Raw genomic sequence first — 21,810 nt, forward strand, 5'->3', positions numbered from 1 at the left:
CTACAAATGATCTATAGATGTCTTTAGAAAAGGTACAAAAAGACTGGAATACAGAGGTCTTCAATATTTATTTTTTTTAGTAACACAAGCAGCAATCTCAGAATGAGCAAGCTTTCACATTTCATATAGCAACACAAGCCTTTAACAATTAAAATATAACATAAAAATTAACTCAGAAATGTCGTAAAATGCAATCTGGTTATTGTCACAGTACACTCTTAAAACCGAATGTGTTGTCCCTCTCTGGACACAAGTTGTGTTGTTTTCCACAGACAATGACTGCACGTCACAATAAATCAGTTAGCAATTCATATCACATTTACAGGCTGTTCTAAGTTCAATCTTCCAGTGTAAACAAAAGCCACTACCTGTGCATACTGCAGAGGCTACTGATCTGTGACATGCTGTGTGTTGAGGTGCTTCTTGAGGTGTGCTGACTGAGTGAACCTCTTGCCACAGACCTTGCATTCATACGGCTTCTCCCCGGTATGAATGCGCTTGTGCCTCTTGAAATTGCCAAGGTCCACGAATCCTTTCTCACAGGTCGGGCAGCTGTAACGCTTCTCTCCTCTGTGCCCCTGCATGTGCATGTTCAGCGCCATTCGGTGTTTGAACTTCTTGCCGCACTGCATGCAGCTGTAAGGCTTCTCTCCCGTGTGCATGCGCATGTGAGTGGCCCGGTCGGCTTTGGCCAAGAATCGCTTGCCGCAGACCTTGCAAGGGAAGGGCTTCTCACCCGTATGGATGAGCTGGTGCTTGGTCAGAGTGAAGTGGTAAACGAAACTTTTTCCGCACTCGGGGCACTGATGCTGCTTCTCATCGGCGTGGATCTGGACGTGCCGGTTCAGGCCCCTCACGCTAGGGAACGCTTTCCCACATTTGTCGCACGAGAACGGACGCTCCCCTGTGTGAAGCCTAGCGTGGTTCTCTAGCGCTGAGGCATTGCTGAGGACCCGGCCACAGACCTCACACTGGTTTTTGCGTGCTTGAGACTTGCCTGACCTTTTCTGATCAATTTCTAGGTCATCCTTTACTGAGTCATTGTTTTGTGAAGTCGTGTCATTTTGAATGGTCATGTCTCCACCTGTCTGATAAATGGGCCCATCACTTGAGAGCTCCTGCAGGCTCGATTTGGGTTTGGATTCTTCTGAAACATCCAGACTATGACTTTCTGACTCTAATTGCCTTGTGTTAGGCCGGTTTGATTCTTGACAAGTCTTGAAATGTGATCGTAGTTTCAAAAGGACAGAATCACTGTGCCCTTGTCCTTCTTTTGGGACATCATTTTTGATGGTGGTGGAACTTCCATCACTTTGTAGGGCTGAGCCTGAGACACTAAGCAGACCTGAGCATGCGGTTAGGTTCCTGTACTGTCTGTTTAGATTTGCATTTCCTGACATTGAGTGAGGCTGTCCTGACAGTGAGAGGGATCCTGAGTGGCCTGAGGAGAACTGATCAGAAGCCATGCAGGGCGTCTGAAGGGCAATGCCTGGTTGGACCAGCGGTACACATTGCTGGGAACTCACAGAGGACAAATGCTCTGACAGCATATTAGGCTGGTCAAACGTGGAAGGTGGGTGTAATATTGTCAAGGTCGGTTCTTCCAGGTCATACATTGGGTCCAGGGAGGCATAGAGACTCTCTAATGGATAGGACAATGGAACTTGTGAAGTTTCATGTGCTGACTGAAAGGACTGGGATGGAGGTGAAGTTAGAAGTTGGTGTGTTGGGAAAGAAGATCTAGTTGCTGGTATTGGAGCTGGAGTTGAATTCTGGAGTAAAGCAACAAGTGGCATATTTGAGCCCATTTGGCACGCGGATGAATTATGATCTAATGGAAGTGAAGGCATGTTAGATGGAACCTGGCATGAAGCAGATGACTGGAAAGGGCTCATACACGCTGGAAACAAGACCTGGCCTGCTGAAGCAACAATGTTTGGTTGTAAATTAGGGAACTGTGTCATTTGGGGCAAAACCTGAAATGGGGGAGCTTGTTGCTGTGATAATGGCACCTGAGTTGGCTTACAATGTACCTGGCCTTGTGAGACAGAGTGACTGACAAGTGAGGGATGAGACTGAGCTGGGGGATTTGTAATATTAGCCCCTTGATTTGAAAGTAGCCCTGGAATTTGAACAGGGAGAAGAGGAACCTGGGCAGGTGGAACCGATTTAAGAGATCGCAGAGAAGGGAGAGTAAGAGCTTTAAAGGCTGGCTGTGGAGCTGACTGGATTCTAACCTGGGAGGTCTGAATCAGCACCTTATTTTGTGTGCACATGGACAGTGACATTGGAATTGGAGCCTGAGACTGCACTGTACTGCCCTTGGGAAGTTCACTGGGTTGGGGGTGTAGGGCAGCAATACGCGTCGTAGCAGATGTGTAGAGAGCTTGTGTCTTTGTGTCAGATGTCCGAGCACCTAATTTAGCATTTTCTTGTAATATGTTTCCCTCATTAACTTCTCTACTTTCTTGATTTCTCACTTCTGAATTGCTTCTGGCGTGGACCTCAGATGTACTGATCCTGTGCTTTTCTGTTTCCACTCTTGCGCCTGATGAAATAGATTCTGAAGTAGCTTTTACAGAAAGGCTTTTCTCTGTCGTCTTTCTACGGAGTCCGGAGGAGAGAAACACTAAAAAAAAAGAGTGGTTGGGATGACTAAGTGAAAAAGCAGGTGAAATCTGGAGGACATGACAATATTAAGTCTCCAAATTTAAGCTGAGAGTTCACACTTATTGCTGTACCAATTTTCAAAATGAGATGTTCTCACCTTCTGGTGGAATGTCCTTTATATGTTGCCTCCGGATAAGCTTTGGCTCACCATCTTCTTGCTTTAGCAAAAAATATCCAGTGCTGTGGTCATCTAAGTCAAGCTCCTGTGAGAGACAACACACACACACAGTGAGAGAGAGAGAGATTCACAGAAACACAAAATGCACAAAACCACAGTGAGCATGTGACAAAAAAATAACCACTGACAAAGAACTGCAAAATGGGGGAAAGGACTAGTAATAAGCAGTGACCTCTTGCTTGACAAGCACCAACGCCAACTGGCGGTTTTCCTCCTCTGAGAGACTTGGGCACAGGTTTTGAAATGCACTCCTATCATCATCTTCATTTCGAGAACAAGGGCTGCAGGATCTCTCCACCACGGTTGGCCTGACTGACACAGAGATCACACTTCATTTTACATATTCATTGAAACAACTGGCAACATGCTGAGTAGGCTTTGGCATATTTTATATAATCTATTCAGATCACATTCAGATCAAAGGATAAACTGTAATTCAATAATTCAAAACTCTAATTCTATTTCAATATGATATAGCCTACACATCATTTGAGTAGCCTATGATTTCAGACAATTGTGTTTATCTAGGCCTAATGAATACATAAACATATTAGACATGCATGTTCATAAATTAGTGAACACTTACATTTTCCTCTATGTAGGCTAGGCCTCTAAATACTACCTTGTATCATTGAAGACAAAACAATGTTTACATAGGGTAGCCTAGCCTATAGGCCACATGTTTAATTCTTAAGCCACGTAAAAACTAGTGCCCTCTCAGAACCAGTGACCATTGACCTACAAAGACAAATTGAATTGTGTTATTGTTTGGAGAAGGACGGAGATGTCCATGGGATCTGGTCAGAAACCTGAACCAGGAAATAAAGAGAAACAATAATTCACCGGTAGACTATCACAACTTACCACACTGCACACCGATGTCACGTTTGTGAGAATTATCTTTTAGAATGGGGATGTAGTTGTTTCCTGGGTCCGTACATGGTTGTGACTTTTCAAAAAAAATAATCTTATCATTTAAGTTACCGTTCTCTTTCCTGATTCGAACTATCTCTACTTTTAGTTCCTGGACTGAGTTCTCGAAGAGTTGCATTGTCTCAGAAACAACGTTATGCAGTAACCTCTCCACAACAGATGTAAACTGACGTTGAAAGTCTCCATGATTTGACATCATAATACTTTAACAAAGAGTTCTTCAAAGAGAGACCGTATAAGTACACCCAAAGTAGGGTATAGACGGTAAACGAAAGTATTTTGGGTTGGCTATGCAGCTCAACGTGCACAACTGGCTTCTTGCCCTCAGGTTCACCGTCGTTGACGCAATATCTCTAGCAGGAGGATAAAGATCAATGTTCACTTCCGCACAGTAAACGTCTGAAAGTAACTGACAGCTTAGTCGCCTGCCTGTGTGCATTTTAAGCGTGATGCGGAAATGGAATATTAATGTGATATACGGGAGAGAAAGTTGTTGGTTAGAAAAGACGAGGACACGTTTTATGTTAGCACTACAATCTGCCCAAGTAGCTACATGGACAAAAACACTCGCTGCGCCAACAGAGGCAACATTTCCACAGATTTTAACTGGTCGTCACCACACCACAAACAGTCCCAAAGTTGACTAGCTTATCTACAGGAACTAGTAGCATGTTTAAAATGTGGTGGACAGAAGCATCCTATCATACATAAAGTTAGCTTTTATTCGAACAAAACAACAGAATATAATAATTATTCCTAAATAATAATTCCGCTAAATGTTGTAGTAGCCTACGTAAAAAAGAAGATAAAACACTCTTAAGTCTGAGAGCCTGAGCTAATAAATCAACAAGCTAACAGATCAAGAGACTGGCAGGCAACCAGAAGCGAAGCAAATACGCACAAACAATGAGTGGTACAAATTGTCCAGTCGCCCGACCCGTACATATGTTTCCGGAAATTCAGCGTGCTTTAAGGGTGAAGTTGGACATAATTTTCCTGCTAATTAATCTAATATTTTACATAGTTCTCTGATCACAGGAATTGCTCTATTTTGCCACATAGTTGTCTTTTCAGCTGCGTCTTCCAAAAACAACCACAGTGTATTTGTCTTGGAAATGTAAAATCGTTTTAGCGAGTTGAATGTTGATTGTATTTCGAAAACTCCTAACGTTACGTTGGCGATCTAGCTACCGTATGTAGCCTATAATTTCCTTAACGTTTCGGTGATTTTAATCGTTCTAAATGGTGCCATAACTCCATCATTTAAGTAATGTTTTTCAAATTAAACCGTAGGGCCTGCCTCAGTTGCGATTATGTTCCACCTGTACCCTTCCTGAATCGAGTTTAAGATGTGGTACCCAGTTCAGTTACCTCGCAGGTAATAATTAGTGCAATCTACCACTAAATTGTCAGCTTTTCGGTTGTGTGCAGTTGTACACTTACAACGTTGAAAGGGGTGATTTCGTTTCGCGAGCCAGGATGTCTGAGGCGATATTGACCTTTCAGTCTCAGTTATCTGGCGTAATGGAGACTGTTTTTAAAGCAGCGATGTTTGAGATAACAAGGCTTGTAGAGGACAGTTTTTTAGAAGAAGTGTCCCGAAGCAGAGAACAGGTGGAGTCCCTTAAGAAGCGTCTACAATTGTCTGAGAGTAGACGTAAAGAACGCGAGAACGTACGCCGGATGAGGTGTGTAAACTGCGGGAAGACTGGATCTACCGAGAACCCTGTAGAAAGGAACTTGGAAACACAGACTAGTAAGTTCTTGGACTCCTAATACGAAATTCGTCTTGCTGTCTAAAATATAGCCTAGTCGGGCATTAACCTCGGTTAACTTGTCTCAGATAGAGGTGGTGGGCTGAAGCAAGAGGAGGTCCAAGAAGATGAGTGGAACAGTTGTGGTGGCAGCACAAGAGATGGTTCTACCGATGCAGGGCAAGAACCAACATCAGAGTCCAGTCGTTTGACTGTGGTGTGTACAATTACTCATGGGCTGTATGTTTGTGCTTCTATATTGTACTTGAATTACTGAATACAGTTACTCCATAAAATATGATTCATTCATGTTCACAGGATAATGCTACAAGCAGGGTTAAGGGATATTCACAACCTAAAGAGGAGAGTCTACGCAATTTGCAGGAGCATACTGAAAAGTGGAGTTTGTGCATGGAAGGTGAGTGTTAAAGGAGATATTCGGCGATCTTTCACATAGATCTCTGTTTCTCGAGGTTACCGAATACCAGAGCTGGTTGGTCACCGGGGTGCAGAGATATAGTTCAGTAGGGTGACAGTCACAGGGAAGAAGCTTCCTCTGAACCTGGTGGTTCGGGTGCGAAGAGACCTGTATCGCCTCCCGGAGTGGAGTGAACATTCTGTGGTTGGGGTGGGAACAGTCTTTGATGATGCTGCACGCCTTATGCAAGGAGTTCATAATTACAAGTAGCCTAAAATATTGTCATTTGAATATTTCAGATTGTTTTTCAACTTTTTTAACACTCACCTTTAATGTTATGATTGCATTGTATTGGTGGTCTAATTAGGTGCTTTTAGGAGAGTAAGTTGTGTTTCTTGGCTATTACTTGGAAAATAGGTGTTTATAAGGATATGAGGATGTAAGTTATGATGTTTGCCATGCCATTAGTTAAAATAAATATGGAAAAACCCAACAAGTGAACCTTTCTTGAATCGCAGAGGAGTGTCATGCAATGTTCATTTCTGGTGAGTACTGCACAAATGACAAGCAAACATGACGTGAGCTAACTGGATAGCTAGAGGGAACTAGGCTATTTTCAGATGTAAAAGTTTACCAATAGTTGCGTAGCCTGTTACTCACGTGTAATTTAAAAAACAATGGTGAATTAACTTAATTTCATTAGGTTAAAGACACAGACTTTAGAGATGCAATTCAGCAGACCAGTTATTATTATTTGTTGATATCAAACCTGAAGAGGAACACAACAAGTTTACCTAACGGCTATTCCCGCTGTTCACCCGCATGGAGTTTTTTCTCTCCTCATGCCCTGATAGTTCTGCTTCATCTTCTCATCAAAAATATAACTGTCACTAACTTGACGCAATTGATTCATTTGCGGGGGCCCTACATGTATAGGGGTGGTCCGAATCTGCTGAGTACTGTTGGTATAAAAAAAACTTGAAAACAACCGGTTCTACCTAGCTTGTGTTGCTGCAGTCAACAGCTGGAGCTGCCAGGCAGCTACAGTGCTACACCCTGGGTGCATGTTCGTACGTTCATACAGACAGTGCTCGGTGACCTTGAGAAACAGATCTATGTGAAAAATAGCTGGAATTCTCCTTTAAGTTTCAGGGTGAAGTGATCTTGATTCAATGAATATGATGAGTGAATTCTCCTTTAAACAGAAAATGACCTGAGTCGCAGGAAATTTAGCATCCTAGTCAAGTCAAGTCAATTTATTTGTATAGCACAGGAGTTGACCCAAACAGGACAACAGGAGTTGACCCAAAGTGCTTCACGGGTATGGCAGAGAGGTAGTTATTTGTGCACACATAGGTAAAAGAGGAGCCAGTATTATAGTAGCGTAACAAGAAAAGATTAGAAGAATAAATAAAATTAAAATAAAATAGGTTCAGGTGACAGGGCATAAAAAATGAATAAAAAGAGATGAGGTGCAATAAATAAACATTTATAAAACAATAGAGCAGAGAGAAGAGGTAGCAACTGTGGGACAGCACATGATGTGTAGTGGAAGGATGTTCCAGCCTTGGGGCAAAAATCATAAAGTGCAGTCTGTGATTCAGGTCCTTCAGATCATTTCTGTCTAATTCAGTGAATTGCTCCCCATGATCCTCTAGGCTACCTGTTCATTCCTTGTTTGCTCTAAAGACTGCAGTGTTTGTGCATGGAATTTAAAGGTGTAATTTAGGGGTGTAATTTGATTGGCGGTTGAGTTAAAATATCAGCAAACGTTTGCAAACCTAAAACAAATTAGAGACTGCATCTTTAACAATATTCATATTTTTTATAAAGCAAATGCAAGGGTGCCCTAACAAATATTCATCAATATCATTCCAGAAGAAGAGATTTTGCATTCATCCGACAGTAAATGTGGCCGCGAAGAGCATCTCCAACAGTGCCAGGAGGAATGGGACACTGAACTAGAGATCCAGTCCCAAGACCCTGGCCCAGATCGGGAAGCAGAGGACCTGCAAGGGTTGCCATACAGATCCCGATACAGTATGGATGAGCTTGGCAGCTTTGACACATCTTATAGCAGCCAGGTCCTGGACATGGGTGACCTTGATGGATTGGCGAATTCTCCCACGAGAGAGGATGGTGCTCTTAGCTACAGCACAGCTCAGGCCCATCTCCCTGCTGACTTGGGTGTAATGGAAGAGGGTACTCGGCGCACACATGCATCTGGCACACTTAGGGGGAGGAGAGGCACTGTCAGGGGGACTCACAGACAACCCCCTGCCAATCCTTCATGTGGAAACACTGGCTCAGCTGACCTCAACTGTTTCCTGATCAATGAGGATGGGTACCTGGAGGACCCCAGTGCTATATACCAAAACAATGGGGAAGCAGAACAGCGGGAGCATGGAGTACTCCCCAGTGGTTCATCACTGGACAATCCTGAACAAATGTACGCAGGAGACCCCTTCAGTCACACACCCCTGACATCAACCCATGGCCTGGTTCAACGCAGTGGTAGGGAAGAGCGACTACACACTTGCAGTCAGTGTCTGATTAATTTTCCTGATGCCAGGTCCCTCAAGGCACACATGCAGTCCCACCGTACTGGGTCTTCTGGTCGTTACTCCTGTAATCAGTGTGGGAAGTCCTTCACACAAGCTTGCAACCTTAAAGTCCATCAGCGTATCCATCAGGGAGAAGGCCTTCATCTGTGTAGCCACTGTGGCAAAGGCTTCTCCTCCTTCAGCGACCTCCAGAAACACCACTGCAGCCATGCAGTTGACAAGCCATATTGTTGCTCGCTCTGCGGCAACAAGTTCAGCCGTCTGTGGAACCTGAAGCTGCACCGGCGTATCCACACCCAGGAGAAGCCACACTGCTGCACACTGTGTGACAAAAGTTTCACCCGAGCAGACATATTAAAGGTCCATTACCGGACGCACACAGGAGAGAGGCCGTATTGTTGCACAGTGTGCGGCCTCAGCTTCAAACGCTTGGACCATCTAAAGTCACATCAGCGCAAACACAGACCTGACCTCAGGAACTAAGATTTAAAACAAGAACTGGTGTTTGGAATAAGTAAGTAGAGCGTATATATGATGGGACCAGATTAAAAAAAAAAAAAATCATTAATCTCATTGTTATAGAGGTGCCATATCCTAGTTGTATTTCTAGTTATTTGCTGATGTTGCCTGTTTATTATCCTCTCGTTCAATTTTGTAATTTAAGAGCAACGTTTTTTGTGTCTGTACTATATTTCAATTGTTTATTATTACCGCCAGTGTTTGTAACTTTTGAATATCCATTATATAAATCTTGTAAGGAGATTTATTGTAAGGGGTTTTTATTTTGTATTTAAAAGTCTGATGTTGAATTACTGTGCATAAGGTAAATTACATTGTACTTATTTTACTTTTGTTAATGTGAAGACTTCATTAAAACCAATGTTATTGGCCTCATATGTATATGATTTCCATTCCAACATTGGGTCATTATGATGGGCTTGGGTCATACCACTAATCTTGTTATTTAGATAAAATGATTTATAAATTCCACTTGTATGGGCACATCTCTCCTATGTATTGTTGCCTGGAGGCCCTTAAGTTGCCACAGGTTTCTGCTGAGGATAACTACTTAACGTAATGTCAGCAGAAATGATAAAAGTTAACAACCTAATAGAGTCTACACAGTCCTGCCATATTGTGTGTACAAATAATACAGCAGCATACTTCTTTGTTCTCCTAGCAACTACACAAAACTAAGTTGTACTGCCACTGAGTGAATTTAGATCCGCAAACATAATCATGGATGAATTATCATGGCCCATATGTAACATTGAATGATTATGTTTAAATAAAGGCAAAACGGATCATAAAATAAACAGCTGGATTACTAGTGTTTTGAACAAGAACACACATATTCTAGGTTTATGCCTGATTAATAACAGCAATGGCAGAAAGATCGACGGGGATGCCATGTAGGCTACCCAAAGATTGTAAATAGGCGAAGTACGGAGCCTGTAGGCAAGACCTTTAAGGCCACCGTACCATGGGTGACATCACTGTTTACAACAAGCCTTTCATTTTCTACGTCGAGGTAGTTCTTGGTGCAACAGCTAAGTTTGTTAGCTTCATAGTATCTAAACAGTACACGGTACTTTATGCTATAGGAGCGCCTAATGACATGACTTTCCGAATTACATTCACTATCCCCTTGATTTAATGTGCCAGGTCAGCCTTTTGTAGGCTAAGGTGAGCTTGCTAGGCAACGTTAACGTAGGTAGGACCTAGGCTAGAGGTTAGCTAGCTAACGTTAACATAATATTAACCATCGAGAATAAAAAACCTTATTTAGCCTAGTGTGCTGATTGAGCTTTGATGTTGCCTGTCCAGTGTTGTCTTTCTTTGCGGTCTCATTCAGCGATATATTTTGCTTGTGTTTATATTGATGTGAGTCGGTGTCGGGGCGGGCATGCCTAGTGTTAAGGCTGTCAGTGAGACCTCTGCAGAGTGGCATAGGCTACAGTTCGTTTCTGAAGATTTGACCTTAGGTAATGTTATGCAAGTTAGAGACGAGGTATTTAAGGAATGGACTGGTTTGATGAGATTTGTATATTTTCTTCTCAATGTTGATGCATAAGTAGGATATTAACAAAAATTCAGAGTCGGACCTCAGGGGAGTTAAGGGTGAAATTAAACACTTCGTGTAAAGTGCTCTCCCATACAGATCACCAAACATGTCGGAGACAGTCATCATCACTTTTCAGACTCAGTTGTCTAATGTCTTGGAGACCATTCTTAAATCTGCAATGTACGAGATCACCAGGCTGGTGGAGGACAGCCTGTTAGAGGAAGTGGGCCGCGGGAAGCAAGAAGTGGAGTTGTTGCAGCGAAGATTGCAGCTGTCCGAGCTCAAACTCAAGGAGAGAGAATGGGAGAAGAGCAGGAGAGGAAAATGTACAGACTGTGGAAGGAGCATTTTCCCCACTGATGAATCACAACCTGGTGTGTTTTAGTAGCAGTCTAGAACATTACAAAAGGATGAAGGATGGTAGAAACAGTAAACATTACGAAGTATATTAGCATTCTAGACATATTATATATATTGTTATATTACTACAATAGCATATCACAACACTCTTTTAAAAATCATAATAGAACTGTATCACAGCTCATGTAGTCATGTCTCATAGGATCCTATAGCAATTTTCACCCTACATGTTCTTCTGAATTTGACCAACCGTCTTCATCAAAGGTGGAGAGGAATGTCCTGTTGTGAAGCAGGAGGATGGAGTGGCTGGGAGATGGGCCAGCTGTGGAAGGGAAGCCCCAGAAGCGGAACAGGAGATTCCTTCCTCTGGCTCCGACAGAGATTTCAAGGTACATGTCATAGCTGCTCACATTTTGTTTTTCATTTGTATCATACATATGATGCATGAGTTTTTTATTTTTATTTGCTTGATTTAAAAAAAAAAAAATCTGTTCTAGGTTATAGAATTGACTGCTGTTCAACCTGCTGACCTGGTGAAGAAAGAAGTCATCACAGATCCATCAGTGTCACAGGATGCCGAGTCTGTCATGGTCCACAGCTTCTCAGGAGACCAGCAGAAGGCTCAGAGGGAGAGCTTTGGTGTATTGGGTGACTGTCAACTACCTGAGCCAGTGATGAAGCAGCTAGATATGAAAAACCGTAAGAGTGGACCGAGTAATCAGGACAGAGGATTCTCAAGGAGTCACCCTATTAGAACACACACTGACCCTGATTTCAAATCAGACCACACAACAACTGCTGTTTCTTCCCAGCACCAATCAGGCAGCAACCCACAGTCCTCCACAGACTCTCTCAACACAAGGCATCATATTGGGGCCTCGGACTCTGCATCAGTAAAGCAGGAGGTTGTGGTTGTGTATCCACAGTGGAGAGAGAAGGAAGAGGCACCCAGGGACAATGTGGTTCTCAGTTCCTCCAAAGTAAATAGGTCAAGGGTGGACATTGTACCCCAGACTTCACCAAGTCGGCCCCAGGCAGAGGTTGTGATGAAGATCCCCCGTCCTCAGCTTCCAACAGACCGTCTGGCCTCTCAACCCATGGAGCGCCATGAGCCTGTTAGAAAACACAACCCAGCCCTAGCGCAGCCATCTGTGGTGACAGCCTCAAGCCTGGCCTCTGTGGAAGTGGACAGAAATGCCTCTCTTTACAAGAGCTCTGCCACCAAGCCCATCCAGCTCCATCACCACCAGAGAGTTTACACTGGTGGCCGACGAATCGGCGGCATCCACGTGGCCAGAGGTTACCCACAGGTAGCGGGCATCAAGACACACCTGAGCCACCACGCTGTCAAAGCGCCTCATAGCTGCAACCAGTGTGGGAAAGGCTTCTCTCACCTGTGCCACTTGAGGGCGCACCAGCAGACCCATACGGGTGAGAGGCCCTTCTGCTGTGCTCTGTGCGGCAGGAGCTTCACCAAACTCAGCAACCTGAAGGCTCACTGCAGGGTACACACAGGAGAACGGCCATACATCTGTTCGGACTGTGGGAAACGCTTCACCCAGAAGTGCAATCTGAAGAGGCACCAGAGAATCCACTCTGCTCATCTATGACAGGATGGATAGGCGGCTGTAGGTTTGGGCTCAAGTGAACATGGATAATTTCTACTCAGATAGCAAATGTCATATCTGTAATACACCATTTACTAGCAGAGTTTTTATTATTACCGCTACCTCTTTGTCTGAGAATTGCTTAATTGCCAACACCGGTTGGTATCGACAGCAGAAGGGATGACTCCATATGAGTGTTGTCATACACCTCTGTTCAGATATTCCATTATCATGTTATCTATTCAATTACTGCGGTGTTGTAGTGGATACTGATGGATAGAGAGTGTTGAAGCAATAAATATGTTTATTCATTTTTATGTATTTACAGTATGTTCTATGTTTGTGTTTATGTTATGTTAGCCACATCTTCATATTGTATTCGTTTGTCAATTGTTTTGTTACCCTCCCTGCAAGAGTTAACATAAAAACAGTGCTTTTCTCCAAAGAGGTATAATAGAGCCCAGCACGATAGATCACCAGCAACGTGACACTACACTACATTGTATTTACAATATTGTTTAAACCAAGACAAAAAGCTTGGTAGTGAACTCTGAATACGTGTTCATCATTCCTCAAATTTACTATCTTGTGATTGTTACCCCCTTTTCAAAGTAACATAATTATTTACAGGTGTGTATTAGGCCTATATGCTGAATAGTACACACAGAAAATTGCATAGTCAATTTGAATAGTCAAATGTTCCACTTTGCATTTAGTTAGAGACAGAATTGATCACAAGATATTGGACAGCACTCTTATTTACCTGTAACTTGTTTAGAAGCAGTTGAGGTATACTGTCTCAAAACATACAATACAATAAACGGGAACCTAGAAAAGCAATTGTGCACTTTTTGTCACATTTAGCGAATATGTCCGCACGATCTGCAAGCTGCCAATTCTGTGTGTACACTGTAAAAACAAACCTAGCTTCGTACACAGCTCATGGCTCCATGAAAACAAACAAAGTAGCAGCCTGTCCCCTGAACAATAACAAAACACAGAGTGGAGTTGTGCGGGGACCATTAAAGGGAGGGGTGAGCTACCTCTCTGGTGGGTTCTGTTTGGTGTTTGCTTCAAATATAATGTAAATCACTTTGAACAAAAGTGTCTGTTAAGAATATCAACAAATGCAACGTCATGCAGAATCGCTTACAGTCCCTTTAACTATGCCTTTAATTTTCTAACTTTATTTATTTAAACTGTTATAATGGTTACACAGTAGTAAACTCTAGTGTGGAATTTTTTATATTATCACTCACTGTCTGAAACAGTTGAGCAAGTAATATTATGGATTTACTTCACAGAAATGTGTCCTGTTTTGTGACTAAGATTGTCTTGTTAAAATTGTAGCCTGGAGTATAGTAGATGTCTTGTTCCCTGACATTGCGCATTCATGAAATAGTTGAAACAATAGTACATAATCACACACCATTTCCTCTTTATGACAACACATACCTTTCATTCCTCTTTTGTAGTAATGACATAGTCATAGATATATTGTTTTTATTTATTAAACAAAATGTTAATTATTTATATATCCCATGCCAGAGTTCTCATTAAATACTGAAATACTTTTCTTGATGTGTTGTTGAGTTAATTGTGAATGTTAATGAAAGATGAAGCCTGCAAATAGTTATCGCTACTTAAAACAAAGGCCGATTGAATGTGTAATAGGGAGATGCCTCTACATCGTCTAATTATCAGAGCCATCATTTATTCTTAATTTAATATTATAATATTATTATTATTATTATTTATAAGCACCTTTCAAGTCAGCCAATGACACTACAATTCAAGGACATTGTACATTACATACAGACAGAAACACAAAGACAGAGGACATTGTACAATTAAAGGACCACACTATACAAACAGGACACAGATAACCTAGGCTCAAAGATAGCCTAGGCTACTACACAGACGCAGAGATCAAAGATAGCCTAGGCTACTACACAGACGCAGAACATAGTGAAAAGATGACATTGTGTGGAAAAAAAGCTACTACAAGAGGACATAAGGAGGGGCTAGACATGATGGGTGATACAGAAGTAAAGGAAATAAATAAAATGGGGGGAAAAATAAAGAAACTGGATAAAAGCAGTTTACGGCTTTGACTGTTGAGCGCAACCAGCGCCACCCTGTGGACGCAGCAGAATTGTAATCTAGACACCCGAGTGAATCACCCATGCACATAGGTGGCAGTGTGTTTTTATCCATACTGAGGACTATCGTCGGACTGCTAAGAAAGGGGGTTGATGGTCAAATGATACCAACAATGTCAGGCTAATTGCCAATAAATAAACAATCGACCACTACTGGTGAGTATACTGCATCTCGAAAGAATAATGTTAAAGCTTGGGAAAGCAATATCAGCGATTCACAAAACTGACGCAGACATTTTGTTTATTTTAGCCTGTATGTTAGTCTAATCATCGAGAGGAGAAGAGAGAGAGAGGCTATTGCAGTTATTGAATCAGCATCAGTTCCGACGGTTAATATAGCACAAATAACCCATGTAGCTCATTTATTTGTGCTCCGTAAGCAGTTGTTGTTTGTTGACACGTATATCGTAGGCTATCTTCTCGCTTGGAAATGATGTGTGTTGTTTTATTTCACTGTAGGCTGATGCAAAGCTTTTACAAGTTGGCATCGAAGCGCCATCTCAGACTACATTTAAAAGATGTCAGAGGCCCTCATCCTCACCTTTCAGTCCCAGCTCTCCAGCCTGTTGGAGACTGTCCTCAAGTCAGCCATGTACGAGATCACTAGGCTGGTGGAGGACAGCTTCTTAGAGGAAATGGGCCGTGGCAGGCAGGAAGTCGAGATGCTGCGGTTGAAACTACAGCTATCTGAGCTCAAACTAAGGGAAAAAGAGCGTGAAAAAGTGAAGCGGGTGAGGTGTGTAAACTGTGGAAAAGCTAGCGCCTCCAGTGACGGAACACACAATGAGCCACAAACAGGTAAGTGATTTAATAAGGATGGATGCTTTCAATTAGACTGAAATGCAGACATATTGGCTTTGAAGAAGTAGGCTTCTGAAGGACTGTCCAAAGGTCCAAAGAGGCACTTGGGACAGTAGCCTAACACCTACTTATCTGCATGTTTTTGTTTAGAGGCCGACACCCTCTGCCTGAGCCTGAGTGTCCGTGAGCAGCGCCAGTGTGGACAACTGTGTGAAGAAGAGGAGTGGAGCTCCAGAGAGATACGCGATAGCAAGCCTTGTGTAGCCCCTTCCTATGTAAACAATAAGGGGGACAGTCAAAGCCTGAGTTTGTCATCTCCATCTTCAACACCAGACAAGCAGTGGACATTGCAGAGCCCCATTTCAACTGCCGGATCTGCCATAAACCAGGAGATTGATTCCCTCTCTGGTGCCAAGCACAAAAACAGACATGCAGCCGACCCTGGTGGGGTGGTCTCCTCGCCCCACATCAGAGAGAGTGTTCAGGAATCACAGGCAGCACAGACAAGCCTGCACGCCACGTTAGCAGTACCAGGCAGCAGCTGCCACAGTAGCACCAGCAGTGACTTGGTCCCCCCCTCTGCTTTCCCTGATCTGAAGTCGGAGAGCGACTCGGCAGCTCCGTTTCTTATTAAGGAGGAGGAAGAGGCCTTGCCGGTGTGGAACCCCAGTCATGAGGAGGAAGAGCTTTGTCAGGACATGGCCAATCCACCAGAGACACACTCCAGCGTGCCCTGGAACCAGGAGGAGATGCAGGTAGAGACCCTTAACAATATCTCCCCTCTTGTCTCACAGGAGACAGACGCGTTCGTCATGTCATATTCTGTTAAGCTGGACACACTGGCATCACAAACCGGGCAGGTCCAGCCCCTGCTGTTCAGTCCAGCAATGGCAGATTTGACTGACAAGTCAGTTGGATCTGATTTACAGGTTCAGGGCGTTGTTGGATACACCACTCCCAACAACAGCTTGGTGTTGAGTGAAAACTCACCCGTGTCCCGACCACAAGGCCTCCGTGAAGAGAGGGCCTTTGGCTGCTCTATTTGCCCAAAGAGATTCTCGACATATAAGTATCTGAAAGCGCACCAGAAGCTCCATACTGAAAAGCGCCACCCATGTTTGCAGTGCGGGAGAGGGTTTCAGCACCTGTGCCACCTGAAGGCCCACATGCTCACTCACACGGGAAAGAAGCCAATTAACTGCCCCCACTGCGACAAAAGCTTTGTGTATAACTTTGAGCTAAAGATCCACCTTAGGCAGCACTCAGGCGAGAAGCCCTACGTGTGTGCGCACTGCGGGAAAGGCTTCGCGCGGCTGAGCAACTTCAAGCAGCACCAGAACATCCACACGCGAGAGAAAGTGTACGGCTGTGCCTTCTGTGGCATGAGGTTCACACGCTCGAGCAACCTGAGGGTCCACCTGCGGCGGCACAGCAGTCCGAGCGACTCCTGTCTGTAATGTGGCTGATCTGAAGGAGGCCTGTTGACCAAGCAGAGACTGTGTCAGACTTCAATAAAGAAATAATGAATTAATAAACCACATTAATAAGGACATTTTCAAGTTCCACTCAGTCAGGCCCTTCAACGCCATAGTGCATTGTGGACAACTTCTTTTATATGCATGTGGTCATGTAGATCAGCCATCTGGGTACATTCACAGCAAATGTGATTTAAAAGAAAGCTGATTCATAAATGTCCAGAGAATTGAGAATTGTAATGATAAATTAAAGTTTTTTGTGTGATGAACAAGTGTTACAATTCTGAAAAGACACTCTTACACAGGGTAGCCTTAATCTGAGGTTTGTGTGAGATATTCATTAAACCAATTTAAATGTCTCCACATTGTATCAGTGTCAATGGTACGTGGTTGGAATGTCTGCTTGTTTGAAATAGCATTCATGTAGGACTTGTCGAGTGCAACTTACACAAGATGGGCACACTTACACATGTATGGAGTATACCTACTGAAGTAAATCCACACTTACTTTAGTGTTACTTTGTGATTTTTTAACTGCTGATACAAAACATGCTTTATTTAGTTCAGACATTCTTCTCATCATTGATTTTGTCTATATCCCCTTAAGACTATTTGCTATAATAACATTTTCTATCATATATTCAGAGATTATATTTAAAGGTACACTAATACAAAACATTGTGTAACATCGCACACAGTAAAAAACAAGGAAATGGATAAAGTTGCCACTTTTCAGACTTTTAAGTCCTTGATTAAATCTGTTTACCATGTCACATCAGGAATTGACCAACATTGATGAGGCTTTATCTAGGATGTCACAATGTGTAAAATTTGCTTTGCCTTTGCAAAATGATGCTCCAAAACACTTTATTTCTTAACTGTTAAGTGGAACAAGTCAACCCAAATGAATCTGATGGCAGTGCTGATGATGCTGATTAATTGTTTGTTTTATTCATTCTTTCTTTACAGGTTATTCAAAATGTCACAAGATGGGCAAATAGTCAAGAGGTCAAAAGGAGACCAAAAAACAGACAGAAGACATTTAGTGTAAGTACTTTCCTTCATGTCTTTAAAGATGTCCTAAATGATTTAAAGGTGCTCTAAGTGATGCCACACGTTTTTTAGGCTAAAACATGTTTGTCACTTACTGCAAACATCACCTAACCATCCACTAGCTGTCTGTGTCCTGCATACACTGTAAAAAAACACAATCTCTGTGGACAGCCCAGTTCCAAAAATGGCAACAAAAACAACCTGGGCAAACCTAGCCTATAAAAACATAACAAACTGTTCCAGCAAATCACAGACGAGATGAGCGTTTAGGAGAGTTTCAATTGCACGCGAGCAGCACGGGAGAGAGGGGGAGGAAGTAGCGAGCTAGCTCTTTGTTTTGTTTGAAAGTCAACAGAAGTGACGTTACCCAGCATCGCTTAGAGCACCTATAAATGGCATATAATTCAAATCTCTAATGGATGCCTTTTTTGACTTCAGAGTGTAGCCAGACAAATTCTTATACAGTCCCAAGTATGGCAGAGGGCCTGCTATAGCAGAAATATTGAGTGGGGCCCTATAACAGCTAAGGTCGGTTGTAACATGCACAATCCATTCATCCCTGTACTTAAGTGTTAAGAAATTGGGAAGTTGTGAAATGGTGCCTAAAAAGGTGTTTATATGATGTGCACACAGATCATATCAGCAATGCCACAGCTCTCTGGCAGGGAAATGGAAGTGATTGTACGCTGCACTAAAATGCTCCATAACAGAAGAGACTATCTGAGGAGGAGAGCAAAGGTGCTTTTCTGCTATTCATAAAATTGTTCTGATAATAATAATAATAATAGCTACAATACAATGAGATGAACTACATAAACATATAAATCTGTACTTTGCATGTGTATGTTGTATTACTGCTTCATCTGCATTTGGAAATTTCATCTTACAATGTCTTTCCTTTCTTGCAGGATTTTTCAATGGAAAGAAATCAGTTGTCAACAAACAGTGGCTATAGTGCTAACTAATGCCAAATTAAATGTAAAACAGGGACATTTTCAGTGTGCTGGGAAATCAATGAATAAAATTATGTGTTGCTGAAGTAGAAGATTGCTGGTGATTAATAAGTGGAGTTTTGTCAACTTTCTAACCTGTTCCACTATTAATAGATGTATATTGTTGGGCTCATCAGTTAAGAATAATAAATGTCATTCACCCCCAAAGCTGTTGAGATGTTAGCTTTTTCTCTAGAATGTCTACATTTACCATCTTCTCTTGCCTAGTTTGTGCCCTTGTATCTAACAGTGTGATTTTACCAAGAACAAAAAGAAAGTAAAGTGCAATGTATATGATTGCATTTGTTTCCGGCAATCAGTGTTGCTAAATGTTACATTGTCAGGCTTAACCATTACTCTTGGCCAAGTTATTGTGTAAAAACAGGACTTATCAGGTCACTGTTCTGTGTGGTAATCTGGAACTCAGGTGCAATAATGATGACACTTCATGTTTAACCACTCACATGTATGGTAGGCCTATATGGTATTTTGTTACACTGTACCTTATACAACATGTGTGGTTCACAGCTTTAAAGAAAAGGATATATATGTCAACTGTAGACAGGTGACTTAATTTCATACACTCAGAAACATCAATTGGAGCTTGAACAAAACTGTCCTACAAAGGCTAAGAGCAGTATCTGCACTTTTTCTCAAAAATATTTTGCACAAATAAGTACATGGTCTGCTCTTCAATCTGTTAAAATTTCATATGGCTACCTAATAAATTTCTTAGCTAAATTTACATTTTTAGTTTGCAGTTTGTATAGAACTTGCCATTACTGCATTCTGCCTTTGTTTCACTTGCCCTTACTCTAATAGGGTGTGTGTGTGTGCGTGCGTGAACAGGGACAGACTGGGACTAGACTAAAAAAAGGACCTTTTTAAATATAAGCAGCAGTGTGCAAAGGTGTCAAAGGTTAGGTTTTGGTGTGCAGCAATGCAATATTGCTTGACATGAAAGTCTACAAGAATACCTGATTGATTTTGTTCCATTTTTACATAAATGTTTATAAATGACAGAGTTGCCATTGTTAATGCATCAAGCAGCATATCTTCACTAAAATGTAGTAAGTACCTCCTCAATTAATATAAAAACAGTGATTATGATCACTTGCTACACTTCAAACAGTTGATGGGCAGGGTGGAATGAGTCTTTCAGTATGCTGTCTGTCTTCTGCAGGCAGCAGGAGGTGAAGATGTTGTCCAGAGCAGGTAGCTGTTGTTTTGTGATGTTCTGTGCAGTTTTGATTATTTTCTGCAGGGACTTTTTGTCTGCTGCAGAGCTTCTTCTGTACCACACCAGGATGCCACTCTAAATGGCACAGCGGTAGAATGACACAAGGAGCTGTTGTACGTTTATTTTCCTGAGGGTTGTGCCTTTTTCATTAATGCTGTGGTGTTTGTTGTCCATGAGAGGTCCTCTGTAATGTGTGTGCCAAAGACTTTGAAATTTGACACCCTTTCCACCTTCTCCCCGTTGATGTACAGTGGTGCATGAACATCCTCTTCCTGAAATCGATTATGATTTCTTTTGTTTTCTTGATGTTAAGAGTCAGATTGTTTCCTGCGCACCACTCTGTCAGCTCTATCGACTCTGTTGTGCTGCTCTGCTACTGGGGCGCCGCTGCTAGTCAGGCTGGTAGTGTTATTCTGCCTGATTATGTGACGTATCCCCTACCATGCTCGACGGGGTCCGAGTTGCTAAAGTAATCCTCAATTCTCTGCTTGTGTTCTTTTTTAGCATCCCAGATGCCCTTCATCAGGTTTCGCCCTGGTTGAGCTGTACTGTTGTGTGTCACCAGACCGGAAAGCAATGTTATGGACCTTCAGGAGTTGTACATCTTTATTCAACCAAGGCTTGTTGTTAGGAAACAATATACCATAGCTCACAAGTTGATGTGTTAGAAGCAGGGAAATAGAGTAAAGATTTGAGGGACTTTGTAGCTCAAATTGCTGAAAAAGTTAATGCTGGTTCTGATAGAAAGGTGTCAGAACACACAGTGCATTGCAATTTGTTGTGTATGGAGCTGCATAACCACAGTACAGTCAGGATGCCAGTCAGGGTGCCACTGCCAAAAGTGCCAAAAATCAGCACACAAGCATCAGAACTGGACCACAGAGCAATGGAAGAAAGGGCCCTGATCTGATAAATCACGTTTTCTTGAAGTCGAATAGCACCATAAACCACCATCTACAGTTCTACATTTCCGCCTTGACATTAAAGTATTATAACTCTCCCTACCTTTCTAGGTTGTTGCTATATGAGGGTATATGAGGTGGTTGCTAGGGTAGATATGGTGATTGCTATGCTAAATATAGCTGTTGCTATGCTGGTTGCTAGAGTAATCATATTGGTTGCTAAGGTGGTTGCTAGGTTGACATTATGAAAGTGGTTGCTAGGTTGTTGCTAGGGTGTAACAATGTGACATATGTTGTACATGCTACAAAAAAAATGAGTTTGTGCGATGGATGATTTACCAACGTAGCACTGGTGCGATACAGTTTTGCTTATGGCTTGATTAGTGCAACTGGCTACACCAGATGTTGTGGTAGTAAATTATCACTATGGTTTGTAGACATCATGATGAGAGAACGAGTTTGAAACTGTAAAGCATGTATTTATATAACCTCAATCATAATCAAGTAATACACTGAAGTTATTCCTAACCAACATACTTTTATATCATTTTAAACTAGATGTACCGCAGAGCGGTACAAAATATGACCGCCGCCCAGTCCAGCACATTTTTTCCACAAAAATAAATCACGCTGAAA

The 21,810-nt window shown here is 42.3% G+C and overlaps 4 protein-coding genes across 4 annotated transcripts; 3 read left to right on the forward strand and 1 right to left on the reverse strand.

Moving 5' to 3' along the window:
* Nucleotides 1-49: 49 nt before the first annotated feature.
* On the reverse strand, nucleotides 50-4,676 carry LOC121712005. Its single transcript, XM_042095909.1, has 4 exons — nucleotides 3,713-4,676; nucleotides 3,021-3,160; nucleotides 2,768-2,873; nucleotides 50-2,629 (listed from the first exon to the last, which is right to left on the reverse strand). Exons 1-4 carry the CDS (start codon nucleotides 3,978-3,980, stop codon nucleotides 387-389), a joined length of 2,757 nt encoding a protein of 918 aa, XP_041951843.1. The 5' UTR covers nucleotides 3,981-4,676; the 3' UTR covers nucleotides 50-386.
* Nucleotides 4,677-4,756: 80 nt separating this feature from the next.
* si:ch73-109d9.2 (uncharacterized protein LOC565042 homolog) lies at nucleotides 4,757-9,063 on the forward strand. The gene is made up of 4 exons (XM_042096082.1): nucleotides 4,757-5,537; nucleotides 5,625-5,752; nucleotides 5,854-5,953; nucleotides 7,832-9,063. Exons 1-4 carry the CDS (start codon nucleotides 5,261-5,263, stop codon nucleotides 8,998-9,000), a joined length of 1,674 nt encoding a protein of 557 aa, XP_041952016.1. The 5' UTR covers nucleotides 4,757-5,260; the 3' UTR covers nucleotides 9,001-9,063.
* A 202-nt stretch (nucleotides 9,064-9,265) lies between these two features.
* si:ch73-109d9.3 (zinc finger protein 250) lies at nucleotides 9,266-13,385 on the forward strand. The gene is made up of 3 exons (XM_042096297.1): nucleotides 9,266-10,956; nucleotides 11,207-11,331; nucleotides 11,440-13,385. Exons 1-3 carry the CDS (start codon nucleotides 10,689-10,691, stop codon nucleotides 12,550-12,552), a joined length of 1,506 nt encoding a protein of 501 aa, XP_041952231.1. The 5' UTR covers nucleotides 9,266-10,688; the 3' UTR covers nucleotides 12,553-13,385.
* A 1,178-nt stretch (nucleotides 13,386-14,563) lies between these two features.
* si:ch73-109d9.1 (gastrula zinc finger protein 5-1) lies at nucleotides 14,564-19,200 on the forward strand. Its single transcript, XM_042096244.1, has 7 exons — nucleotides 14,564-14,867; nucleotides 15,171-15,509; nucleotides 15,663-17,479; nucleotides 17,957-18,034; nucleotides 18,479-18,568; nucleotides 18,674-18,778; nucleotides 18,949-19,200. Exons 2-3 carry the CDS (start codon nucleotides 15,230-15,232, stop codon nucleotides 16,967-16,969), a joined length of 1,587 nt encoding a protein of 528 aa, XP_041952178.1. The 5' UTR covers nucleotides 14,564-14,867; nucleotides 15,171-15,229; the 3' UTR covers nucleotides 16,970-17,479; nucleotides 17,957-18,034; nucleotides 18,479-18,568; nucleotides 18,674-18,778; nucleotides 18,949-19,200.
* Nucleotides 19,201-21,810: the final 2,610 nt, after the last annotated feature.

This window comes from Alosa sapidissima, chromosome 1 (assembly GCF_018492685.1).
Source record: "Alosa sapidissima isolate fAloSap1 chromosome 1, fAloSap1.pri, whole genome shotgun sequence".
NCBI classification, from domain to species: Eukaryota; Metazoa; Chordata; class Actinopteri; order Clupeiformes; family Clupeidae; genus Alosa; species Alosa sapidissima.

Bases quoted from the DNA above. Each gene is read 5' to 3' on its own strand.
- LOC121712005 (XM_042095909.1), bottom strand. From the start codon at position 3,980: ATGATGTCAAATCATGGAGACTTTCAACGTCAGTTTACATCTGTTGTG. The intron at 2,874-3,020 runs GTCACTGCTTAT...TGTCTCTCACAG, and splicing joins TGGTGCTTGTCAAGCAAGAG to GAGCTTGACTTAGATGACCA. The intron at 2,630-2,767 runs GTGAGAACATCT...CTTTTTTTTTAG, and splicing joins AAAGGACATTCCACCAGAAG to TGTTTCTCTCCTCCGGACTC.
- si:ch73-109d9.2 (XM_042096082.1), top strand. From the start codon at position 5,261: ATGTCTGAGGCGATATTGACCTTTCAGTCTCAGTTATCTGGCGTAATG. The intron at 5,753-5,853 runs GTGTGTACAATT...TCATGTTCACAG, and splicing joins AGTCCAGTCGTTTGACTGTG to GATAATGCTACAAGCAGGGT. The intron at 5,954-7,831 runs GTGAGTGTTAAA...ATATCATTCCAG, and splicing joins GTGGAGTTTGTGCATGGAAG to AAGAAGAGATTTTGCATTCA.
- si:ch73-109d9.3 (XM_042096297.1), top strand. From the start codon at position 10,689: ATGTCGGAGACAGTCATCATCACTTTTCAGACTCAGTTGTCTAATGTC. The intron at 10,957-11,206 runs GTGTGTTTTAGT...TCTTCATCAAAG, and splicing joins CACTGATGAATCACAACCTG to GTGGAGAGGAATGTCCTGTT. The intron at 11,332-11,439 runs GTACATGTCATA...AATCTGTTCTAG, and splicing joins GCTCCGACAGAGATTTCAAG to GTTATAGAATTGACTGCTGT.
- si:ch73-109d9.1 (XM_042096244.1), top strand. From the start codon at position 15,230: ATGTCAGAGGCCCTCATCCTCACCTTTCAGTCCCAGCTCTCCAGCCTG. The intron at 15,510-15,662 runs GTAAGTGATTTA...GTTTTTGTTTAG, and splicing joins ACACAATGAGCCACAAACAG to AGGCCGACACCCTCTGCCTG.